Genomic DNA, 25,278 nt, shown 5'->3' with positions numbered 1-25,278 from the left:
AAGTAGGCAGAGAGGCAGACAGAGAGAGAGGGGGAAGCAGTCTCCCCGCCGAGCAGAGAGACCGATGTGGGGCTCGATCCCAGGACCCTGGGATCATGACCTGAGCCAAAGACAGAGGCTTTAACCCACTGAGTTACCCAGGCGCCCAATTTTTTAAATTTATTTTTAAGACTGATTTTATTAGAGTGTGTGAGTCAACGTGCCTAGTGACTGAGAGGGTGGTGATGGGCAGAGGGAGACTGAGACATAAACAGACTCTGGGCTGAGTGTGGAGTCTGACACAGGACTTGATCTCACAACACTGAGATTACAACCTAAGCCGAAACCAAGAGTCATCTGTTCAACGGACTATGCCATCCAGGCACCCCAGTTAGTTTATTTTGAACACATCAGTGAGCTTTCTAGAATCTCAGTCAGTGCTACATGAAGATCACATTGTGAAATCATTAAAAATGAGCCAAATTTTTTGCACAATGTAACAATTATTCTGGTGAGTATGTCTGCATGACTGCAAGTGCTGGGAGTCATAGGAAGTGACTATCTATCTATCTATCTATTTATTTATTTTATTATTATTTTTTTTAACCAGTCTCTGTGTCCAATGTGGGGTTTGAACTCACAATCCTGAGGTAAGAACAGTTGCATGCTCTATGACCAAGCCAGCTAAGTGCTCTAGGAAGTGACCTATTAAAGTTCTCCTTAAAAAGCAGTACTCAGAGGCAGGAGTGGACAAACCTTTTCGGTAAAGGACCAGACAGTAAATATTTCGGCTTTGCAAGCCATATGGTCTTATTGCAACTGTTTGGTTCTGCCTTTGGCAGCCATAGACAATATGCAAACAAATGGACATAACTATGTTCCAATAAAACTTTAATGAAAAACTGGCCAGCCGAAGGAGGAGACGAGGCGATGAGAATGGCGGGCGCCGGCGAGGGAGGACACCTCCAGGAGCGAGTGTCTCGCCTCGTTACCTTCAGCGCCACCCACCGACTCCACAGCAAATCTCTGAGTAATGAAGAAAATTTGAAGCTGTTTGGGAAATGCAACAATCCAAATGGCCATGGGCACAATTATAAAGTTGTGGTGACAGTGCATGGAGAGATTGATCCTGTTACAGGAATGGTTATGAATTTGACCGACCTCAAAGAGTATATGGAGGAGGCAATTATGAAGCCCCTCAATCATAAGAATCTGGATCTGGATGTGCCATACTTTGCAGATGTTGTAAGCATGACAGAAAATGTGGCTGTATATATCTGGGAAAACCTCCAGAAATTTCTTCCTCTGGGAGTTCTTTATAAAGTAAAAGTGTATGAAACTGACAATAATATTGTTGTCTATAAAGGAGAATAGCTTTTAGGGATTAATACTGTAGAAAGACTAATTTCTTTCCATATTTGACAAAGGTCTTTATATACCCTTGGACTATTACGAACTCATCACATACTTGTTATAACTCCACATTGTGTTTGGAGTGCCTGACTGATTGAAATCATTGTGCATAAAACCTGTTGTGAATTCAAATCTATCTTAAAACCAAACTTGTAGGGGCATCTGGGTGGCTCAGTGGATTAAAACCTCTGCCTTCAGCTCAGGTCATGATCCCAGGGTCCTGGGATTGAGCCCCGCATCGGGCTCTCTGCTTGGCAGGAAGCCTGCTTCCTCCTCTCTCTCTGCCTGCCTCTCTGCCTACTTGTGATCTCTGTCAAATAAATAAAAAATCTTAAAAAAAAAACAAACCCAAACTTGTAAAACATCCTGAGTGTCATTTAGAGAGTCTTTTATTCATAGATTAAAAATCACTTCATTTTCAGTAAAATGTTGTGTGAAGTTTAAAAGTAAAATAAATCAATTTTATTTTTCCGTTAAAAAAAAAAAAAACTTTAATGAAAAGCAAACTATGAGTCTGCAACCCCAGTTCTCAGGACTCACACTATGGAGGAATGAATAGATACTTACAGAACAAGTGATAAAACCAAGTGTCCAAATGTTAGGAAAATGGATACTTGTGACTTAAGGAAACTATTTCTGATAGCAGCATTATATGTAGATTCCAAAATAGTTATGTGTAAAAATTTTGGAAGAAGTTGAAAGAAAACAATCTTAGAAAGTGGCTGTGATGGGGCGCCTAGGTGGCTCAGTCAGTTGGGCATCTGCCTTCAGCTTGGGTCATGGTCCTAGGGTCGTGGGATCTAGCCCTCCATCGGGCTCCCCACTTGGCGGGGAGTCTGCTTCTCCCTCTGCCTGCTTGTGTTCTCTCGCTCTCTCTATCAAAATAAATAAAATCTTTAACAGAAAAGAAAAGTGGCTGTGATGGTGGTGTCCATTGTGTGTTGCATACACTTGTAGAGAGTGTAGCTTGAGAACAGCTGTTCCTGAAATGTGGTGTTTTAAACAATACCTCTAGGTTAATACATGTTTTAAATAAATACTTAATGATTTCACTTATATTCAAAGAGTTATATATTCAAAATGAACAAGAACATCTTTCCACATCTCCACTCCCCACCCCCGCCAGAAACCTGGTATTCCTTTAGGTGCAGGTCCATTTCTTATAGTATTTTCTCTTGACCCTGGAAGCTCACTTCTGAGGAAATGCTGGTTTTGGAAATTATTTGCAATACATTCTCATGGCTTTTCACTTCCTTCTAATTGAACCGTCTCTACTGGTCACTGGTGATAGGACAGTTCACTTCCTCTGTTTGGTGCCACAGGCAGCTGTCCCTGCTACTTGTTAGTGATGGTGCTCTTCTAGTTATTTGGTCCTATGAACATGTCCTTGATTTTCTAGGTGTCTGATTCCCATTTTTTGTTAAATGCTACCCTGGGTCTGTCTAGAACACCTGAATCTGTAAAACAGCAGAGTCTTTCCTGTTAGTATTGTATTGCTACCCATTTAATTTTCCGATTTCTTTCTTTTTGCTTTTCTCCCTTTGTCACTATCCCCAGATCAGTTCTGACCTAAACTTGTGTCTTCCTTTTGAAATTTTCAACCCGATCTAATTCAAGGAGGCACTGCCCTACACAGTGGTTTTGCCAGTCTCCTGGAGACAGATTTTCTTTTTGTTCAGTATGCCCCTTTTCAGATGCATCTGGAGTAACAGCTGTATTCCCACTCCTGAATAAAATATTTTAGGAAAGTGTCTCATGGTAAAGCACCTGGACTTTTAGCAAGATTGGGGGTAAACTCCAGACCAGATCCATCACCAGCAGGGTGGGAGGACCAGTTTTGATGGGGTGGGGATAAGACCACATGAATGAGGATATGACTGAACTGGTGTTGTAACACTGCCATTTGTATCAGTTAAGTGTAAGGGATTAGATAATCTGTCATTATGCTAATTCTGCATAACAGATGGTGGAGAGTTCTGCATCTCAACAGCAGTATTCACCGTGGGGGAAATTAGCTTGCACCCAGATCAGCAGTCAGGCGGGAATTCCATTGAAAGAGAGACAGTACTGGTGATTACATTAGTGTGTCCCTCTAAGGACATCCACACATGTGCTGGCTTTCTTGAGTATCTCTGGAGTTTACTTATTTTTGCCCATTGCCCTTTCTAAGTTACCGGACCTCTTTACTCCTGTCTATAAAGAATTGGAGGTGATTTCTCTCCATTTGGTTAATTTAGGAAGATCAAGATTAGAAGTAGGTTAGGTAAATGTGGCTCAAAGCAGTAGCATATTACATATTTCTTCAGAGAAAAGATGCCATACAGCTATTGAAAACATTGTTGATTATCAGCCTTTAGAAATGAACTTCAGAGGTGAAATGAGAAGCAGGAAAATGGATATGTTCTTTCTAAGTGACATACTGTGCCCTTGATAATGTATGTATTTAAGAGATATAATTAAGTCCTTTGGCTTCATATTCTCGAAGGGTCAGTCTTGATCTTGGTATTTTTTTCTCTGTGAATGGCTTCCCTTCAGTATTTTATTAATGCAGAGCTTCACCTATCCCCTGAATGGTGATGATTATCAACTCTATTTTTCTTTGCTTATCCCTCCTAACTTAACCACACACTTGCTTTCCATTACTATTTGTGCATCCTTTTCTTATCTCAAAGCTAATATGTTTAATACTAATATTGATTTAAAGTGGTGGCTTTCAAACTTGTGTGCCCTGGAATCACCTGTGTAGCTTATTCAAAGGCGCCCTGGGCAATGGAGTAGACCCCACTTTTGTAAGTCTTCACTAACTGACTTTACTCCTTTTCATACCAGCCTGTGACATAGTGAGCTTGGATAGAAGCCAAGATTCTAGACTATAAGATAATTTTGAAGAATTGTCCAGGTTGATCAGGCAGCTGTCAGAATTGATCACTGTTCATAAAGAGTATAGTTCCAGAAGTGCTTTAAATAGGCATGGTCATTGAGATTTAATGAGTCGGTACATTGGATTATGCGCCATCATTCCAGAAACAGAGCAAACATTTTGGACTGGAATGCCTAAAAGTCAGGGGCGAGGCAGGGAAAAGCCATCCATAGCTTCAGTTCCCACCAGGAGCTAAAATAACTGAGAATGTTTGATCCTGCCTTTGTGACTCTGGAGACCTTGGGAGAAGCAGTTTAATTAGGAAGGGGTGGTGGATTTGTTGATTTGCTAACCAATTCCCTCATGGGCTCTTCTCTGTTCCTTTTGCCATCATTCCGTGTAGTCCACGGCTCAGACCTTAGTGAGTTCAGTAGCCTTCTCCTTCAGCCTTTCGTCATCTGTCCCGTCTCCAGGTCTTCCTCCGCACTGCTGCTGCTTGATTCTCCGTAAGTGCTGTTTTCATGTTACTTTGCCACAAGAGCTATTTCAGATTTTCACAGCTATATTCAGTTAAGCCCCCTACTCTCTTCTTCTCTCCCCTCATTCTCAGCAGACAGCCTCATCTCCTGCTTTCTGGAAAAAATATGGACGTATCTAGAAAACACCTTCTCACAGCTCCACACTTGTCTTTCCCCTCCTTGCTTTTCTTATCTCCTGCCTTCCCGTCTCCATGGAAGATTTCAGCCTCTTGCTTTCCAAACTCATTTTTCTACATACCTGCTCTAAATTCTCTCCTTTGGTTTCCTGGGGATTTTGTGCCATCAGTTATCCCTTTTCTTTTTAACTAACTTTTGAAAATGACTCTCCAGTCTTCTCTCTTTATTGTAGCTACTTTTCTTCTTCTTGCCTTCTCTTCACAGCTAAGTTAATTAAAAGAGTTAAAAGAAGTTTTAATTCTTTCTCCATTTGCTCTTCGTTCCTTTACCATCTGTTTTGACCCCTCCACATCATTGAAGCTGTGCTTACCTAAGAGACGGTGCTTCCCTCAAGGACACTTCTCAGTCCTTGCTTATATTTGATCTCTGTACTATGTAAAACTTACCACCATCTTTTTTGAATCTTTTTCTCTTTTAGTGTGGCATACTTGATGGGATTTCCTTCTACAGCTCTGCTTACTTCTCTTCAGTCTGCTTTTGAGTGCTCCTTAAATATTTGTGCTTCCCAGTCTTGTCCATCTTCTTACTCCACCTCAGTCTCCACGGGTGATCTTTCTCATGCATCGCATTGCTTCCGTTTTCAGGTAGATGTTGCTGATTCCCAGACCTAGGTCTCTAACCCAATTCTTTCTTTCAGGCTCTCCCCACCAGCATATCCAGGTACTGCCTGCGCCTCACTTCTGAGATACTAGAGCGCAATATGACTAAAACTGAGCTCATGTTCTCCCCTGTAGAAAGCTAGTCCTTCTCTTGAACGATCCCACATCTTGATTGATAGTGCCACCATTTAGTCAGTCTTCTGTTCCACCAAACTAGTGTCATCTTTCTCTCTCCCCTCTCACTCTCCATACCTGATTATCTGCTGGTCTCTATCAAGTTCATTCCAGCCTTTTTCTCCTCACTGCCCGGTTTGTGCCGGCTCCTTACTGGTCCTAACTCCCTGCTGATCCGTTTTCCACACTATTGTTGCAATTGGCTTTCTGATACACAAATCTGATTGTTATTCTACTGCTTAAGAGTCTTCATTAATCATCCACAGCCTCTAGGATTAATACAAACCCATGATCTGGCCCTTGCTTACCTCTCCATGTTTATATTTAACATTCCCTGGCTCTCATCCATCATTTCTGTAAAAAACAAAAACAGCTTAAACTCACTATTCTTGAAGTCATTCTGCTCTGTCTGGAACATACTTTGCTTCTAGATAGCTCCTACTCATCTGTCAGCATTTCACATCGTAGGGAGGCTTTACCTTAGGAACCCTGCCCCAACAAGACCCTGACCGGGCGTCTGTGTCTGTGCTTCATCAGCACCCTGCACTTACCATAAGGTTTGCGGCACTTACAGCATTAGGTCATGAGTCTCGCTTTTTTTTTTTTTTTTTTAAAGGTTTTATTTATTTGACACAGAGAGAGAGGAGGAAGCAGGCTCCCCGCGGAGCAGAGAGCCCGATGCGGGGCTCGATCCCAGGACCCCGAGATCATGACCCGAGCCGAAGGCAGCGGCTCAGTCCACTGAGCCACCCAAGCGCCCCGAGTCTCGCTTTTTTTACTCCCAGTGCATACTACAGTTTTTGCCACCTACAGGGTCTTTGAGAGAACCAATGCTCAGATACCTTCTGTAACTCCTTTGCAGACTTACCTGGCCTATACCTGAAATGCAGATATTCTCTGCCTCACATGGACCCATTGAGAATTTTAGCTTTGTCTGGGACCCTAGAGGTTCTTCACTTTAGGCCCCTTGGTATGATAGCACAGAAAAATGGGACTTAAAAGGTAAATGTCTTTTGCCGGGTTTGTTCTGATTAAAGTCAGAATTGGTCTCATGATTACAGATCTGAATGAAATGCAGCTTCATTTATATGTAATAATAAATTGCACCTTTTCCTTAGGCCGCATAAACATAATGTGTTTGTTTTACTTTTCTACTTTGGTTTATGTTTTGTTTGTTTGTTTGTTTGTTCTTCCTTTTTCTTTTCCCTTTCTGGTCTCTTCAGCGGGTTAATTCTTTAGTGCACGATGTACCAGAGAGAAATCTGTCTTTTAGGTGAAAACTTACATTCCATTGGTGGCAAACAAATAAACAAAATATGTAGAACTATGTAGAGGTCAAATTCTGTAGAGAAAATAAAGCTAAGGAAGGATAGAGGAGGTATTCCAGGGTTGGAAGGAGACACATTTTTAGTAGGTACTCAGGCCCCACTGATAAGGGGACAGGCTCAAAGACCTGAATGAAGTGAAGGAGCAAGTGGTTTGAAAGCAAAGAGAACAGCAGGGACAAAGGGACAAAGGTCTTGTAGTGCAAGTGTGCCTGGATAAAAAGAATGCCTTGTGGAAGCAGGGGAAGCCAAGATGGGGGCAGTGAGAGATGAGGTCAGTAAGGCCAGAAAGGGGGATAACTGACCAGAGAGATTCTTGTAAGCCACTCCAGGTATTTGGCTTTTGCCCTGAATGAGATAGGAGCCATTGTGGAATTTTGAGCAGAGAAGTAAGAGCGAGTTTTGTTGACTTTAATTTTAAGGATTATTCTGGATGAGGATTATTCTGATTGAGAATAGAGCTTAGAATCTTTGGTGCTTTTGTTTTCCTTTTAGTAAGCTCAAGTTCTATTGACTTTTTCTTTTTGAACTTTTATTTTGAAGTCATTGTAGAGTCACAGAAGTTGCAAAAGTGTACTGTGGTCCATCCCATGTACCTTCTAGCCAGTTCCCCCCAGTGGTTGTAACAATATAATTATAGTAAAATATCAAAGTCAGGACTGTGGTGTTGGTGCAGTATGTGTGTCTGCACGTGTATCTCACGTCTAGATTTATCACATGTATAGATTCCTGTGCCCACCATCATTACCAAGACAGAAAACTATTCAGTCTTCAGAGGGATGTCCCTTGTGCTACTACCACACCTTTCCCCCCCCATATCCATGACAACCATTAATCCATTTTCCATCTTTATCGTTTCATCATCTCAAAACATTGTATAAATGGAATCTTAGTGTGTGATCCATTGAGGTTGACCTTTTTCATTTAGCATAATGCCTTTGAGATCCATCTGAGTTGTGTATGTAGCAATAATTTTCCCAGTCTTTATGTGGAACTGGAGGCAGGTCATCATGGTAGAAAGGTGCTTGTTTTATGACTTGAGATCTGAGTTCTAATCCAGGTCAGTCACTAAATAGTTTGCTAATCTGAGCTTCGGAGACATTACAGTCAGTAAGATGAGTGAATTGGAGTAGAACACTAAGACCCTTTCAACTCTAAACTCTCTGATTATAATGAATGAAGTATTTCTGATATTTCCTTATAGTCTATAGTAATGAAGTGTGCCTCTCTCGTTAATATTTACTGTGCAGTAATCTTATAGTCTTATAAGGACTACTTAAGAAACAGCTCATAATTGTTTTATTGACATGTTGCTGCTACTTATATTACTCAAGTGTAAGCTTGACAGGCCAAAATAGTACTTGGCAAACTGTAAATATAAAGGTGATTCTTGGATTTTTCTTCTATGTCCAGTGATTAAGATCAGAAGTAAACCTCCTACTCTACCTAGTGAGCCTCAGAGATTCAAGAAATCTAATAAATTCCTGTTAAATGTCAGTTTTACTCTTAAATCGGTTCTTTGAACACATTTCTACTAGTGAGTAAAGGCAGTTTCTTGCCATTGGAAAAAATACCTAGCTAAAGTATAAGGAACTAGCCAGCGAAGAATCCAAAATTGGTCTTCAGTTTCCTTGGTAGAAAATATACTGTATACATATATACTTTTATTCGCTCATCCCTCTGTCCCCTTTTTTAATACCCCAGAATATTTGGGTAATGCATTATATATTTAAGATTTTATTTGACAGGGGCGCCTGGGTGGCTCAGTGGGTTAAAGCCTCTGCCTTCGGCCCAGGTCATGATCTCAGGGTCCTGGGATCGAGCCCCACATCGGTCTCTCTGCTCGGCAGAGAGCCTGCTTCCCCCTCTCTCTCTGTCTGCCTCTCTGCCTACTTGTGTTCTCTGTCTGTCAAATAAATAAATAAAATCTTTAAAAAAAAAAAAAAGATTTTATTTGACAGAGAGATCACAAGTAGACAGAGAGGCAGGAAGAGAGAGAGAGAGAGAGGGAAGCAGGCTCCCTGCTGAGCAGAGAGCCCGATGCGGGACTCGATCCCAGGACCCTGAGATCACAACCCGAGCCCAAGGCAGCGGCTTAACCCACTGAGCCACCCAGGCGCCCCATGGGTAGTGCATTATATCTTAAAGAAATAGTAGACATTAAACAGTTGAATAGAATAAATACCTGTCAAGAATAAGTAAATATTTGTCAAGAATAAATAAATTTGTCAAGCATCCTGGCCTCCCACCCTTTTCCACCATTTTTTGGTGTGCACAGAAAGGATAGGTCTCTTATAGTCCCTAGTGGAAGGATTGGAAGAAATTGTGCCTGCTGCCATAATATTCTACAAACCATAACCAGAAATGTATATAAATATACCTTAGTGTTTGTATACTTACTGAAACCATACATAATCTACTTTGCCTTGAATATTATCAGCTAGTGCTATATAAAAATATTGGCAGAAAGATGAAGCTATTATCAAATATGTATGACTCTTGATAAGTAACTGCTAGTTCATTTTTAAATTATGTTCTAGCTCATATATTCTAATTTATTTTGTAGAGTATTTAGATCTACTCCCTTATTTTATAGATACAGAAACTGGTACAGGCTTAGCTCCTGTTTAAACCGCCGGAGAGCTGGGGTAAGAACTGAGATCCTCTGCCCTGAATCACTGCTCTGTGCCATGAGTTCCTTAGGAAACAAGCTCATCTTTGCCGTCTATGGCCACAGAGGGCTGGAGCAAGTGGGAAACATTAAGCAGCTTTCACTGTTGAAGAATAACTATGAATGCTCTGTGTAATTTCTCTCTTGTCGGATGAAGGAGAGTTGATCAACATTTATTCTTAACATTTCTTTTTTATCGTATTCATTTGTTTTACTGTGTCACTCTTCTATTAAGATACAATTATATCTTAAGCAGGCTCCATACCCAGCATGGAGCCCAACGCAGAGCTCGATCTCAGCACCCTGAGATCATGACCTGAGCCAAAATCAAGAGTCAGATGCTTAGCCAACTAAGCCATCCAGGTGCCCCCTATGTTATATAGAATTTTTAAAGGACAACAGTACCATAAAGGAAAAGAGGCTGAGAATCTGAAGGATCTTAGATGCCCGTTGTAATGGTGTCACTCTCTGTGTTTCTTTAGACAACCCATTTAAACATGTTCAATTTCTCTCTGGGTCTGTCTGCATCTGTATATGGAGGTTATTGGCTTGGTTTATCTCTTTGGGCATTTTTTGCTCAAAAATTCCATGACTCAGTTATTACTTTGTTTTCATCCAACGCCCACAGAACCCCTTGGAACTCGAGTGAAATCAGTCAGCTAGCCAATAAATATTTATTGAGTGCCTACTAGGTGTTTGGCACTTAGATAAGATATATATATACACAAAGGGAGATAATAAGATACAGCAGTACAAGATGAGTGCAAAATGAGTAGCACAGCCAACAGTATAGAGAGCAGGAGAGTGTAAGGTGCTTGCTTGGTAGTGAAATGGGCTGAGATTGAGCAGAAAATTGAGAGATTAATGGACTAGGTTTAGAGAGGCAGATGAGGCTCTGTTACAGAATACCTGTAATAGTCTGTTATCCTGTAATTTGTGGCACTGCTTAGCCAAAGGAAAACTGAAATTGGAATAAAAGATTGGGCTTCTAACCATGGCTCTGCCACATAGAAACAAGATTGCTTGTGGTAAGTCTGAATCGTTTACTGTTTGTACATACCATTGTGTGCACTGCAGGCAGGAGCAGGTTAATGTGTTAAATGCCTGTCCTGTAGTAAACTCAGAATAGATGGTCATTAAATCTGAAATTATCTTTTGAGTGAAAATCAAAGAAATTGTTCTGTCATCTGATGTTTACAGCATGGGGCTAGGGTAGGGTGATTAGCAAGATCCTTTTTATCACTGGAATGCCAAGTCTCTGCGTAGCTTTTCTTGGTTCTAACTATCACTCATGACCTTTAGAAACTTTCAGTGCCTCACGTTTCTCATCTGTAAAATAGGGATGATAAGTGTTCCTAAATCCTCAGGATTTTGTAACCATTAAGTGGATTTAATAAATATGTAAAGCACGTAGAATAGTTCTTTAAAAGGTCAGTGTTCCCTCCTTCCCTCTAACCATTTTCTTTCTCCGAACCCTAACCCTCTCCTCCTCCTCCCTTCTCTCCCTCCCCACCCAAAACCCCCCTTCCCCCTTCACCCCCTTCTCCTCTCTTTCCCCTCCATCATCATTTCCATATATGATAACTTAGTATTGTCTCCGTATTGGAAAAGGTCTCTGATTGTGGTGGTTTTGAGAATGAGGATCGCTCTCAAGGCCAGTGCTTTAAGGGGCCTTGATTGACTGTGTTTAGAATCGGTGGGCATTGCAAGGAAACCGGGGAGTTGGGACTGTCATAAGTAGTCAGGTGAGAGGCAGTGAGAGCCACAGCCGGGAAAAAGAAAAGAAAGCATTGATGAGAGAAACATTGGAAATTTGAGTTAAAGTTTTGACAAATAATTTTATGTGGAAATATTAGATACCGGGGCCTGGGTGACTGGGAGTATGATGGCCCTACAGTTAGAGTTAGAGGCCTTAGGAGAATGATCTGATTTATGATTTAGTAGGTTTTAGAAATGCTTAATCTGGGAAAGAGAGTTGTATTTTTGAAATGCTGAGTCTTACATGGCGATGAATCATGTGAATTCATATGTCCTGCAAATAGTTGGAAACGTAACCGCATGGCATTTTTAGCATTGAGGGGACCAACTCAGCTGGGTTGGGAGTACCTATTTGTTAGACAGTTTACTTTCTTCAAGCTGGATTCAGTTTTTAATTGCTTAGTTGTTTTTGAAGGATCTGTTTGTGTCCTGGGAAAGAAGCATGTTTGTCTAAAAGACGGAGTGTCGCTGTGGGTACATACTCTACATTCTGTCCTGGAGTATAAGGGAGATTCAGAAAAGTCCATGCAGTTTCTGTCTATGAAACTGGCATTTTTTTTCGTTCACTATTTTTCTTCTATCTTATTTTGAGGGTTGGAGATTGGGGAAAATCTCAGGTATTTGAAGGTGGACATCATTTTATTGCCACTTGTATTTAATATGGCCCTCCTGCTTCATCCAGCATTCCTCATTGTCCTCACTATCTCAGATATGACTGGTAAGTGCAGTGAGACTCAGAGAAGCTGGCATAATAGAGCTAATACCACAGATATCCTTGTCTTAGAAAGCCATATCCATGATATTGCTGAATAAATGAAACTGTCGTGTAAGAGGTGGCAATAAGATTACAGCACTGCAGAAATCCCGGGGGCAGAATAAAATTGTCTATTTAGTAAGCATAACTATTTTATATAACTATTTGATGTTACACTTCTTCCCCCTCCTTTTCTAAATCACTTTGACCCATATTTTTCAGCACTGTTCTCTCCAGTAGTCAGAGTTATATAGCAGGTTAGATGTTTAATTCTGCTGCTTCCAAGTATATTTCCATCTTATTTTCCTCCCTGTTAGTTGTTCTTTCAGGAGATCAAGAGTAGGTGTGACCTCACGTGGGGCGTGAGTGGAAGAAGGTAATGGGTAGGATATGGCTCAGAGACACCTCGGAGTAGAAAATGAGCTATTCTGGACAGGTTGAATATGAAGTGACTTCTCTTCATCACCCACTTTTGAAACCCTGGTCTCTAGATATCTTTGCTTTTATTTCTTTCCTTCCTAAACTCAAGATTACTGTTGGTTGTTCAGTGGGACATGGCCTCTGAAGCTAGAGAGGCTTTTGTCAGTGCCCAGGAGTAAGCCTGTTATCAATAATGAAGTTTTGATAGATGTGTGCTGTGGGGATTCAAGGATTTATCTGTCAACAAAGCAGTCATTTATTCATTGAATTTTTTTTTCTTTTTCTCGCCCCTCCATCTTCCCTTTCTCCTTCCTTCCCTCTTTCTCTCCCTCCCTCCTTTCTTCCTTTTTTTCTTCCTTTCTTCATTTCTGCCAGCCTACTAGTTTATGGGTCTCCTTTGAGAGGAGTCTCTCATTTGAATGGTGTATCCTTTCAAGTTCTTCAAATTGAAGTCAGTCTCCATCATTCTTCATTCTTCCCCTGCATATTCCCCTCCTGCTGAGGAAGAATGATTAGGATTCATTAAATTAAAAAGAGAAGACAGAGCTATAGTTCCAAGAGTTCTTGACTTTTCCTATCTCAACTCCAGTCTCTAGAAAATGCTCTCAATGACAGAACAGTTGTGTTTAAAACCTGTACATCTTCTGAATGATCATTAAATGTGAACTGAAACCTACTGGAGAGTTTTGTTCAAAAGAATGGGATTTCTTTGTTTTTGTTTTGTTTTGTTGCTTCTAATGTTCAGATCAGTCTCATTCCATACTTGCCCGTTCTTGAGTCCGACTTTCTGGGTTCGTGCTTCTCTGTGGGTCACGCTGTGTCTTGTGTTCCACGTAATTACAGCTGGGTTGGTGGGTCTAAGTGTCAGGAGCAAGGATGTCCTCTCCAAAAACTCCAGGTGCCTTAATGCAGCCTTTGGTAACCATTGCTTTTCTCCCTTATTTCACCCTAGTCTCTGGCTGAGCCTTTTTAGGGACATCAAGGCATTCGAATCTTCTTCTTTCTTTTCAGTCTGTGTCATGAATTCAGGGAAAGTCTCTAGCCACTGTTCAGATCCTTTGGTGGTCATCCTGGTGATAGGACTTATTAAATGAAAAAAAAAAAGGAGCCTTTAAAGGTTAAAAGATTTTTTTAAAATCCATCTTAGTTATTTTTAGAATTACATTATTTCAAAGGGGGAATGAAAAAAATAGGGAATGTGTATGGTAGGAGAGAGATTCAGTTAATCTATAAAGGATGGTGTGTGCCACCTCAGATGTTGCTAATTACTGATGCTTCTAAAACAATCTCCTGTCTGCATATGCCGCTCGGTTATGTGGGAAGTGCCTCTTGGATGTGTTTTAAGAAAAAAGTGGGGGGGGGGCATTATTGTTCTGGATTCATGGGACCTCAGTCAGTGGAGATTGGAGGATAAAGACACTGGGTGGGAGGGGCAATGTGTTACCCCCTGAGTCATCACCATACTGGGTTCTGGAAGCTACCTGTTGCTACTTTTTCCTGGTTTGAGGCCTAGCTAAAAACCAGTAATATGATGAAAGAGACCTGTTCATTGCCCATTGTCTATAGATGCCTCTTATCTAGAATTTCACTCTCTGCCCCTTATAGCCTATTTTGTCAGCCTATAAAAACCAAGTCTGTCTCAAGCCTGGAATTGTCAGGTTCCTGTCTCAAAGGGCGTGGATATTAGAGGTCTTAGTGTGAACTTATAAAGAAGATCTAAAGAGAGCCTAGCTTTTGGGTCTGTTAGCTGTTAATCATTTTCCCCACTTCTGCTCTTTTAGAGCAGAGAGCCAACCATCTGAGTATAGGTGGACCTAATATTCTAAAGAAAATAGCTTTCTAGTTCTTGCTGCTTTCTACCTTCTTATCAAATTCTATGGTGACCTTTCTCTCCTTGCTTTTCTCTTACCTTTTTGTGAAGAAAGACATCAGTACCCTGTGGCTTCTCTGGTTCAGCCCCACAGTAGAACATCCCTGTATAGCCAAGGAAAAGTGAGATGAGCCCTCTGGTATGTTAGAAATCAATATTGGAACCCTGTCAGCTGGGGATCTCCATCCCCGAACTTGTGAGGAAGCCTGGGCAGAGGTACAGCCAATGTGAAAAGGATGTGAAGGCAGTTTTCTGGCTTTAAGACATTGGAGTCTTTGAGGGTCATGGGTGACAGAGGGCCAGGCTACATGCCTGATGTCTTGTCATTTCCATGTTCTCACAGTGAATAGCCATGGGGTGAATGTTGTGCTTAGTTTATGAAATTTGAATACAGGGCCTTGAAGTTACTGTAGAGACATTGTTTGGAAAGTGTATGTGTTGGGGATGCATGTGCACATATGAAAGATGAACCTCTGATCCAGACGCTGTGACTTCTGTGAATGAATTAAGCTGCTAATTATCTTTCAGCCCTCTCTTTTGCCTCAACTGGACTATAGTTAGAGGCATTTCTTTTTAGGCTTACATTATTCTGAATATGTCCATGTCTATTTGCCTTGAGGAAAATATTCTGCTTTTGCAATCTCCATGGACACTTCAGTGGCTGATAAAATGTAGATGTTTTCTAAGTGGAAGCTGTTGAGCTCAAACAGCTAGATGAAGCTCTGTGAGCCCAAGCCATTGAGTTATCTATTATCCCAGTCAGATGGAGGATGAGAGGGGGTGTGCAGGCATGGGCACAAGTGTGTGAGTTATGGAATTACTCTCTGTGCCCACTCTTGAAATACTTATCCATGTAACCCAGGTTCTGTTTTATCAGGTTTTGCATTCTCTTTAAGTGAGCTCTACTGTTAGGACCAAATCATGGAAGTCACAAAATGTATGAGTGAGTGAGTGAGTGTATGTGTGTATTTAGTAAAGGTTTTCCTATAAGTAAAACTATTAAGGATAGTGGAAGCCAGGTTTCTGTCAGAAGGGAAAGTACAAATATAGAAAGGAAGAAAATGAAAATGAACCCTGTAGTGTTGGAGTGGGATTGTGGGTATCTTCGTGAACTCATGGCATGTTGGTTCAGGTTTTCTAAAAAGCTGATGCCAAGACAGAATTAGACATGAAAGAGATTAATTGGGGAAAACCCTTGGGTGAGAAAATGGGAGGGGAGCTAAGGAGTGCCATCAGACTGCAGTACAGTCCTAATCTCTTTTGCAAAAGGTGGGAGGAAAGGGAGGTTGAATTGGAAAAGTCTCAGCTGCCCAAGTTATAAGAGAATTACCGCAAAGCCAACAAGTCCTCAAGCCAGAGTTGCCATCAGAGGAGTCCCACATCTCTCAGCAATAGACCTGCCTTAGTATCTGCTGTGCTCCGGCAAGAAGCAGCTGGTGGGAAGCATAGCCTTGGCTGAAACAGTGATGGATTTCAGAGCACAGCAGCTGGGACTGTCAGTCAATTACACTTCCTGCAGTCAGAGATCCGAGAGGCACATTTTCATGACTGCTGCACATGGTTTTCAGTAGTTATAGATTGATATAGAAATAAACGTATAGAAATAAAGATGTAAATGTGGGCTATTCAGATAAATGGCTAATTTCAGAGCTGCAGAAAACCGTACAAGATAAGCCTGGAACATGTTGTTACACCAGAAAGCAAGGAAGTGCTCAAGGAATGATGGCGGTGGGGGAAGGTCCACTGGAAACAGAAACCAGCTTGACATGACTCCCACTGGCCAAATTGGGAACAATTTCAGTATCACAACAAATAATGATCGTTGCGGATTATGACTTTAAATAAAATGACATTCCATTACCTTATACTGCTATAATTAAATAAATGAATAACTTGGGACTTTGAGGGATGAAAATCACATAATTCAACGGGTCTTCTTGGAAAACACCTATCCATCATAAAGTGGAAAAGAATAACTTTACAGTGGAGAAACCTGATAGACACTACCCTAATGAAGAGATCAAAGTGAACAATACATCCATCACTTCTGTGGTATTCCTGCCAAAGATGCATAACTTGCATCTGATCACAAAGAAACATCAGACAAACTAAAGTAACTGGCCTGCACTCCTCAGAAGCGTCAAGGCCGTGGGGCAGCCTTAGACAAGACTGTGGAACTGTTCTAGACTAAGGAAACGTGGATCCTTTTTTCCCCTAAGCATTCTGTCGGAATAATTGGCAAGATTTAAATAGTAAATTTGTGGATCAGATGGTAGTAATGTGGTCTTATTGGTATCGTGGTTCTACTCATTATTTTTTGATTTTGTAGGAAAATATCCTGGTTTGTAGGAAATGCACACTAAAGGTTTTGGTGGTGAGGGTATAGCAGGTGGGTTACTCCCTGGAAGATGGATCAAGGAAGGATGGCCTGTTCTTTGTTACATACAGTATGTCCAACTTTCTTTAAGTTTGTTTCAAAATTAATACCAGTTAAGTAATCAGGGTAATCTTAGACAGTTATCTGACCTATCAGTATGTTGCTATTCCAGTCTTGGGGTAGGGGTTAGGAGTGGGGAAGTCAGGCAAAATTGTGACCAGTTATAAACAACTATAATTCAAACCTACTTTTCAAGGATTCTCTTCTCATGTATGGGCATAGAACACCTGTTGACCGTGTTGGCAGAGTATACTACCGCATGGTTTCAGAGGTATCGTATAACGGGAAAGTGTAAGCTTTTTGCAACCTGCTGGCTGGGGTAACAAGTGGACAGGGAAGATGTCAACTACATGCAGATCTTTTGAGAAGGCCTGTATGTGAGGTCCAAGTTGTTTGTGTTTGTATCAGGAGCACCTGATCCTGCCTGATGGCAACGGTTCACTTTTACCAGAATCTAAATTTCTCTTAGTTTTGGAGAAGCATTTCAATCTCTGCACTAATTCTTTGTGTTTCTAGCTGATACTGAGAGATGATTTCCTGTTAGACTTCCAAGGCTGTTAGGTCCTTTTTTGTATGCTGATTGTGAATTATCCATTTGAGCCAGACATGTGTAATTGGAGTAGAATTACTGATACACTCAAGAAAGCAGAACTTATAAATTTGTCTAAAGCAGCCTAATGCCATAGCACATAATTTAATGTTCTCTTTTATTCACTGGGCAACTGATCAATACACCCCTGTCGGGTTCAGAGCCATCTTTGGCCAAGAGGAAAATCTCCTGACCTTTCATTAGTAGCCAAAAGAAATGAATGAGAGAGTCAAGTACATGGATCTGGGCTAATTCCATTTTCTTCTCCCTCCCTTTCATTCTCTTTAAATTCAAATTTTAGATAACAGGGAGGGGAAAGACAAAAGCTGTTAAGGCACATAGAAAGCTTTTGTCCTTGAGTCTAATGCTGGCCAAGCTTGGTTAATAGTTGCTTAGGATAGTAATGTTCCAGGGCTGTATTTCCAAAACGATTGGGTGTTCTTCTGATACTCCAGAGTATCTCAAAATTTTCAAGATGTATTAAAACAAAATTAAAGGGCTGTACTGTAATTTTGCCACATTTAATAATGATCCTAAATAAACTAAGTGCATTCAGAAAATATGTACTGCCTACTTTATGTCAGCTTTTGAGCTAGGCCCTTCAGTGCAGAAAGATGCAGCCCTGGCCCTCTCAGACGTCATAGTTTAGAAAGGAAGACAGATAGTCAGTTAATAATTTTAAGATGGTGTGATGAATCCTCACCGGGGAAATATACACCACGAAGAAAATACATGTGATATTGTTTTCACATGCCTGGCTTGTAGTAAACACCCAGTAATGACAGCTGGTATTTTTTCATGTGGTTTTACTCTGCTCACTGCTCACTAAGCACCAGCACCACTGTTCCTCCAGGAGAAATCTGTAATTAGGGGTAAGAAGTGAAGAGAACATGGCTTACGCTCTAAGCTCTGGAGAGCTAAGGGGGAGGCTGGTAGTGGGCAGGTTGTGGAGTGGGAATTTGAGGCCTTATCTGCTTTGTCTAATAATGTCTGTTGGCTGACAGGATACAGAAGGGAAGGATTGTGCCCTTGGTTCTCTGCTGGCCTTGTAGGTACTCAGTTCAGTTCTGGGAATTGATTTGAGCAGTATTAACAGGGGTGGATCATTAAATGTTTGTGCTGTTTTGCTTCGCTTTCTCTATCTTTTCATATTGAGGCTTATTTGTGTGAATCTTTTCTTGCCTGCTCAGTCATTCCAGCTTTCTCTTCCAGACTCCCTGTTTTGACTGTAAAATGTCAGCACGCAGAAGTTCAAAATGCAGTAACGAATATGTCTTTGTTCTTTGGGCATTTCCAATCACCCTGGGGCGGGTGGCGCTATCCCCCAGTCTCCTCTCTGACCCGTGCTGGGTGGAGCTGCTCTCCTGCCCTCCGGGGGCTTCTTGGTAACACCCTTAAATTCCCGCCGCAAATCAATACCTACAGCTGCTGGTTCGGGGCTGTTGGCATTCTCCACGCTGCCAAACAAAACTCTGTGATCATGACAGCGTTTGCCAGCACGCTTCTGTGGTGACTCAGGAGACGGGGAGGCCAGCAAAGCAGCCTCTTTGTGGGAGTGGATTTTGAGAAGTGCTAATTCCGTGGTGGTTTGGAGATATTAATATCGTGCTGGCAGTAGATAAACAGGCAGCAGAGGGGCACATAATGAGAGAGAGTCAGCCATAACATCTTTTCCTCTTTTCTCTGCCCGCACATATTTTTTTCTTCTTCTTTTAAAAAAGTAAATTCCTGGGTTTTGATGAAGAGAACCCTTCAGTGGCTTAAACATGCACATACAGTGGTTAGTCCAGCTTCCAGCATCCCCTGGGGTCTGAGGTTCTAAGAACACTACTGTGTTGAGGGTTAACAACATTCCTAAACAACACTAAATCATAGCATATGGTACAGTAGCCTATTGCTTATCCTACCTCCTCCCTGAAGGGCAGCTAACCAGATGGTTTGAGTGGGGCCTTTGGTGTAACCGTGACAGACACAAAGAAAGCCATAACCATCTCTCTTCCCAATAGTATGCCTCTTGTCCCCAGTGCTTGCTACAGGTCATTTTTGGAAAATTTGTTTTTGCAGTTTGCAGCTTATTTTGCTTCACATCAAAGGCGTCTTTCTGGCGTGGGGAGGAATCTTGCAGATAGGTTTTACTTGTTGTCTGAGAGTCCTTCCCAACGTACTCTTCTCTAGTTAGAGTATATGGAGCCACTTACAGTGGCACCTCTTATTCTGGGGAAGAGAAGATTGGACACATTTGAGAATTGCTTGAAGCAGGGTTTTAATCTGAGTCCTTCTGTTTGTCCTGCAAGGACTCTTTATCTGGAGCATGGTTCCAAAGCTGGTCGTCGCTGATTCTATACTTTTTACCTGATTCTCCCCCATCTCATGCCATTTCTTCATAAAGAATTTTTATTCCACCGTAGAAACACTACCCCCAACACCCCCCCCACCCCCACGTACCTGCGCCTGCCACCAAGTTCATTCATAGCTTTACCTTCTAGAAGCCCCTTTTGGGTGGAAGAGCTGCTGTCAGGAGCTCTGAGGAGAAGAGAAGCACTGGGTGTTGTTATGTTCAACTAACCTTTGTAACATTGCCAAGCTGGGAGCAAGGCATTTTTCTAGTTACTGTATAGGCTAGAAAGGAGATTTTAAGAAATTTAGGTCATGCTTTTATGTGTTTTGTTTTTTATCTGTGTGCCCGATATTTCAGAGAAGACTTTTCTTGAGGGTAGTGGCTTGTTTATAACGATCTGTAAATAGCCCTGCCTAATGTGGGCTTTTTACAGATATTCTCTGCTGGTTTTTCTATATGGATTGGTATAGCATCTGACTGTAGTAGTCAGAAAGATGCTGAGCTAGGGGACTTTGTTATTCCACCTCCTGTTCAGGGTTCTAGCTTAGCGGCTCATTGGTCTTGAAATCCTTGGCTTCTCCCTCCCTGTGTCAGGATTCGTTAAGACCGCCAGGTGCTAACTGTTATTATTTCTGTTGACTGAGCCCCATATGCACCTCTAGTGCTCACTGACCTGTCTTTTCTGTTGCAGAAACATTGCCGAGGCCCTTGTCAGCAAAGGTCTAGCCACGGTGATCAGATACCGGCAGGATGACGATCAGCGGTCCTCTCACTATGACGAGCTGCTTGCTGCAGAGGCCAGGTGAGATGAAGCATCCCAGTGAACACCTTGAGACCTTGAGACCAACAGTGTCGCTTTTTTCCTTGCCCACTATCCTGTCTATCCCTGAGCAGAATGTGATAGAAAGCAATACACTGAGAAAGCTTATAGTATGCTTTTATCCCAGTTTTGCCCCTATCTGAAGAAAAGGGGCACACTTTAAATGTGCTGTGTAACCTTGGTTGAGTACACTTGGGCCTTCATTTGTTTAAATCTACAAAATAGGCATATAGTAGATAGGTTCTCATGTAGATGTCACATGAATCATAGGTTGAGAGTACAAGATATTTTTACCACCACCATCCTCTCATTCCCTGGGCCTAACAGTGAAGCTCTGCTTATGTGTGCGGGACATTTGCTTCAGGTTCTTACCTCCAGCGCCCTCTGCTCCCTGGCCCCTCCCATTCATCACCTCTCAACCTTTTGTCGTGTACAAAGGAAATGAAAACATTTATTAGGAAATGAGTTTTTGTTTCACACTTCTGACAGCTGGCAGGAGAGCATTTGAGAAGCCTGGTGACATTTTACTCCTGTCCTTCATCCCTGTGGCTGGTTGCCCCAAGGACATGCATACTGCTCGGTGTTCTTTCTTACCAGTGACATTCCTTGTGGGCTCTTACTCAGAGAGATGTCTGTCCCTGGGTGGTACTGGTAGTTTAGTGATTCCCAGACTTCCCAGGAAAGAGCAAAACATGAGATGTTGGCGAACTGAACAGGGTAGTTCAGCAGACTGCTTGGTCTCAACCAAAATATGGCCACTGTTTGAAAGAGGCGCACGCTGCCCTCAGCCACTTGTTTAGTTCTAGAAGTTTGCTAGTTTCCAGGTTATGCTCTGCGGTTTGAGGAGGAACGAGTTTGGGCACATGTTATCTGTGCTTCAGACTTTGTCACTGAGATCACTTCTTTTGCTCTTTGGCCCAGAACAGTGCCCTGATACATGACACTTACCTCTAACACCATGTCACATCCTGATGGATAGAGCATCTGTAGACTGTCACACAGAATGTCAGCTAAGAAATCAGTCTGTCAGACTGTTGTAGGTTTTTGGATTCTTTCTTGTGGGTTTTTCCCAATAGGCCCTGTCTGAAACATAATTCATGTACGCAGAGAGTTTAAGGCTCTTTAATGGCCGGCACAAAATAATACGATACGTAATCCATAATTGGTATTTCTCTCAATCCTCCCTCAGTTCTTCCTTCTCTCCCTGTCTGTATTATTACTAAGGCAGCCTGGCTGGAAGAACCCATATTGGGAAATGCTTCTTGACATCGCTAAGTACCACCTGATGATCTGACTCCTCCAGGAAACGGATAGTGATTAGACCGCCCTTCAGCAGCATTCGGAGGACAAGTCTGTGCTCAGCCTGTGGGTGGGCTCAGCGTGACCTAGTGGTAACTTGAAAAATAGGTTATAAGTTTCCAGCATAATAGGAGCACTAAGCAGTACAATGGGATCTAGACTCCTATTTTCGGCAGGGTGTCACTCTGCCACTAGTGAATATTTGTGACTGATAGACATGAAAATAATTTGCATAGCTGCTCTGGAAAGTAAGACAAAACAAACTTTCTTCTTCTTGTTTTTATCTTTTAATTTTTTTTTTAAAGTAAGCTATACACTCCATGTGGAAGGCTTGAACTCATGACTCTGAGACCAAGAGTCGTGTGCTGTACCGACTAAGCCAGCCAGCCACCTCAGCAAGCTTTCTTCTTATGCTGTTGGAAATAGCTACATGTGCTGTGTTTAATGGGTATACATAGATAATGAAAGGGTTTTTTTTATAGATTATGTTCTAAATATATTTTTTATTTAAATTACAGGTAACTGGGGCACCTGGGTGGCTCAGTGGGTTAAAGCCTCTGCCTTCGGCTCAGGTCATGATCCCAGGGTCCTGGGATCAAGCCCCGCATCGGGCTCTCTGCTCCTTGGGGAGCCTGCTTCCTCCTCTCTCTCTGCCTGCCTCTCTGCCTAGTTGTGATTTCTCTCTGTCAAATATATAAAATATTTGAAAAAAAAAAATTACAGGTAACTTACAATGTAATATTAGTTTCAGGTGTACAATATAGTGATTCAGCACTTCCAAACATCACTCAGTGCTCATCACAACAAGCACACTCCTTTATCCCCAACACCTATTTCCCCTGTCTGCCTCCCCTCCGAAACCATCAGTTTGTTCTCTAGCGTTAAGAGTCTGTTTCTTTGCTCATTTGTTTCTTAAATTCCACATATGGGTGAAATCATATGGTATGTGTCTTTCTCTGACTGACTTATTTCACTTAGCATTATATTCCCTAGCTCTATCCATGTTGTTGCAAATTGCAGGATTTTGTTCTTTTTTTATGACTATTCCTGTTTGTGTGTGTGTTTGTGCATACACACACATACACACCACTTCTTTATCCATTCATCAAGTGGACACTTGGGCTGTTTCCATAATTTGGCTGTTGTAGATAATGCTGCTGTAAATATTGGGGTGCATGTATCCCTTCGAATTAGTATTTTTTCTTTGGGTAAATACCTAGTAGTACAATTGCTAGATCATAGGGTAGTTCTATTTTTAACTTTTTGGGAGACCTCTGTACTGTTTTCTTTTTTTTTTTAAGATTTTATTTATTTATTTATTTATCAAAGAGAGAGAGCGAGCACAAGCAGGTGGGGGGGCACAGGCAGAGGGAGATGCAGGCTCCCTGCTGAGCAAGGAGCCCAGTGTGGGACTTGATCCCAGGACTCTGGGATCATGACATTAGCCAACAGCAGATGCTTAACCAATTGAGCCACCCAGCAATGTCCTTCCATGCTGTTTTCCTGAGTGATCGTACCAGTTTGTATTCCCACCAACAGTGCAAGAGGGTTCCTCTTTCTCCACATTCTCACCAACACCTGTTGTTTCTTGTGTTGATTTTAACCATTCTAACGGGTGCAAAGTGATATCTCATTGTAGTTTTGATTTACATTTCCCTGATGATCAGTGATGTTGAACATCTTTTCGTATGTCTGTTGGCCATGTATATGTCTTCTTCGGAAAAAAATGTTCGTTATTTCTGCCCATTTTTTAGTTAGATTATTTGTTTTTTGGGTGTTGAGGATAGTGAAATTTTTAACTTTGAGGTTTTAGGAAGAAAACAACCTTTTTAGCACTCATTTTAAGCAGAATCAATGTAACAACATGCTTGTCTGTTAAAGCTGTGAGCAGCCTAGAGATAATTGTGTTGAGCCATTGCCTTCAGACTGGTGGTGGAAAAACTAGCTTCAGGGTCATTGCACTGTGTGGGTTGAGTAAACAGAGAGGAATTAACACTTCCCCAAGCCTGTGAGGCATTGCCATAGGGCAGTGCAGACCTCATAAAGAAGTAGGAGAAATGGCTAGCATGACCTGCAAATCTTCCTTTAGACGGTATTGTTAGCCCCAGAACGGCAGCCCAGTACCCTCTTTAGATAAAATCCCCCAACAAGGTTAATGAAGACCCGAGAAAGACTGGAACACCCGCCAGATGGGAATGTGGTTCTGTAGCCATTAAAACATGTTTTCAGTTCAGAAGGTACTCTCCCCCCATTTTAAGTGGTGGAGTTGATCTCGCTTGAAGCCCACCTATTTGCTGGCAATCTCCTTTTAGTTTGCTTTCACTTTGAAGCACTCCATTCCCCATGACATATTCCTCATGTTCCCTTAGCATTCTTACGTGGTTCTGTCACATTATAGCATGTCAAAGGTCGTTTTACATGTTTCTGCTGCCCCTTATCCTGCCTGTCTGTTGAATATGATTTGAGTTTAGGGTTGTTTTCCCCCAGCTAGATCAGCTGTTTTTTCCAGTTGAACTCTGCCTTGTAATTTTATGCCCCTGTCGGTGTGGTTCCTCCACCTCCCAGCTTAGTGTCCTCTGCAGATCTCATTAGCGAGTTGTTTACTCCTTTCCTGGGCCCTGAATAGAACCCCTAACCAAGAATGGCTTTGGTGTTGACCCCAAGTCTCTCACTGCATGGACTGTCACTTACCTATCTTTTGATTATCATCCTTCAGCTACTTTTTAATCTTCAGTGATTGTGTACTGAACCAAGCCAATTTGAATTAATTTCCCAAGTACAATTTCTTGAGGTGCTGTATCTAATGCGTTAGCAAGGGCCAAATTAATAACATCTGCTATATTCATATCAGTCTTTCACCCTGGAACTCGTTAGGTAAATAATACGTGGGTGAGGGTAACATAGCGAGGCCGGCACTTTCTTCAGCCCTTCCACATAGGAGTGTTGATTCCCACGGCTTGCTCTGTCCCTGACTTCTAGAAACCTGCACTTTCTCCCTCTGGTTATCACTAGTGATACCAGCACTGGTGCACGGTGCTCTTCCTGTGACTTTGCTTGGCCACTAATCTTTTAGAGCAACATTGTAAGCTTTGGGGAAAGGGCAGCCTGTTAATGCGGCTGACTTTGTGGGTCAGGGCAAGCTGCCCAGGAGTTGACAAGCTTTCTCGGGGCTCAGTGGCCACTGCTTCCCTCACAGGGGGCTGTGTTCGCCGCACTCCTCAGACCATAGGACCAGAGCTCCAGGAGTGATGTGTAA

At 41.9% G+C, this 25,278-nt stretch overlaps 2 protein-coding genes across 3 annotated transcripts in view; both read left to right on the top strand.

Moving 5' to 3' along the window:
* SND1 (staphylococcal nuclease and tudor domain containing 1) overlaps positions 1-25,278 on the top strand; it is a 418,356-nt gene that overhangs the window by 205,099 nt on the left and 187,979 nt on the right. For both annotated transcript variants that reach the window (XM_046021639.1, XM_046021638.1), the window contains exon 13: positions 20,595-20,705. In XM_046021639.1, coding sequence (XP_045877595.1) covers positions 20,595-20,705 — 111 coding nt within the window. The remainder of the gene's footprint in view (positions 1-20,594; positions 20,706-25,278) is intronic.
* LOC123952294 (6-pyruvoyl tetrahydrobiopterin synthase-like) lies at positions 910-1,447 on the top strand. The gene has a single exon (XM_046021641.1). It carries the CDS (start codon positions 910-912, stop codon positions 1,351-1,353), a length of 444 nt encoding a protein of 147 aa, XP_045877597.1. The 3' UTR covers positions 1,354-1,447.

The sequence above is a fragment of the Meles meles genome, chromosome 10, assembly GCF_922984935.1.
Source record: "Meles meles chromosome 10, mMelMel3.1 paternal haplotype, whole genome shotgun sequence".
Taxonomy (NCBI): domain Eukaryota; kingdom Metazoa; phylum Chordata; class Mammalia; order Carnivora; family Mustelidae; genus Meles; species Meles meles.
Note: the sequence above shows the minus strand (reverse complement) of the source record. Positions and strands in the feature narration are given on the sequence as shown.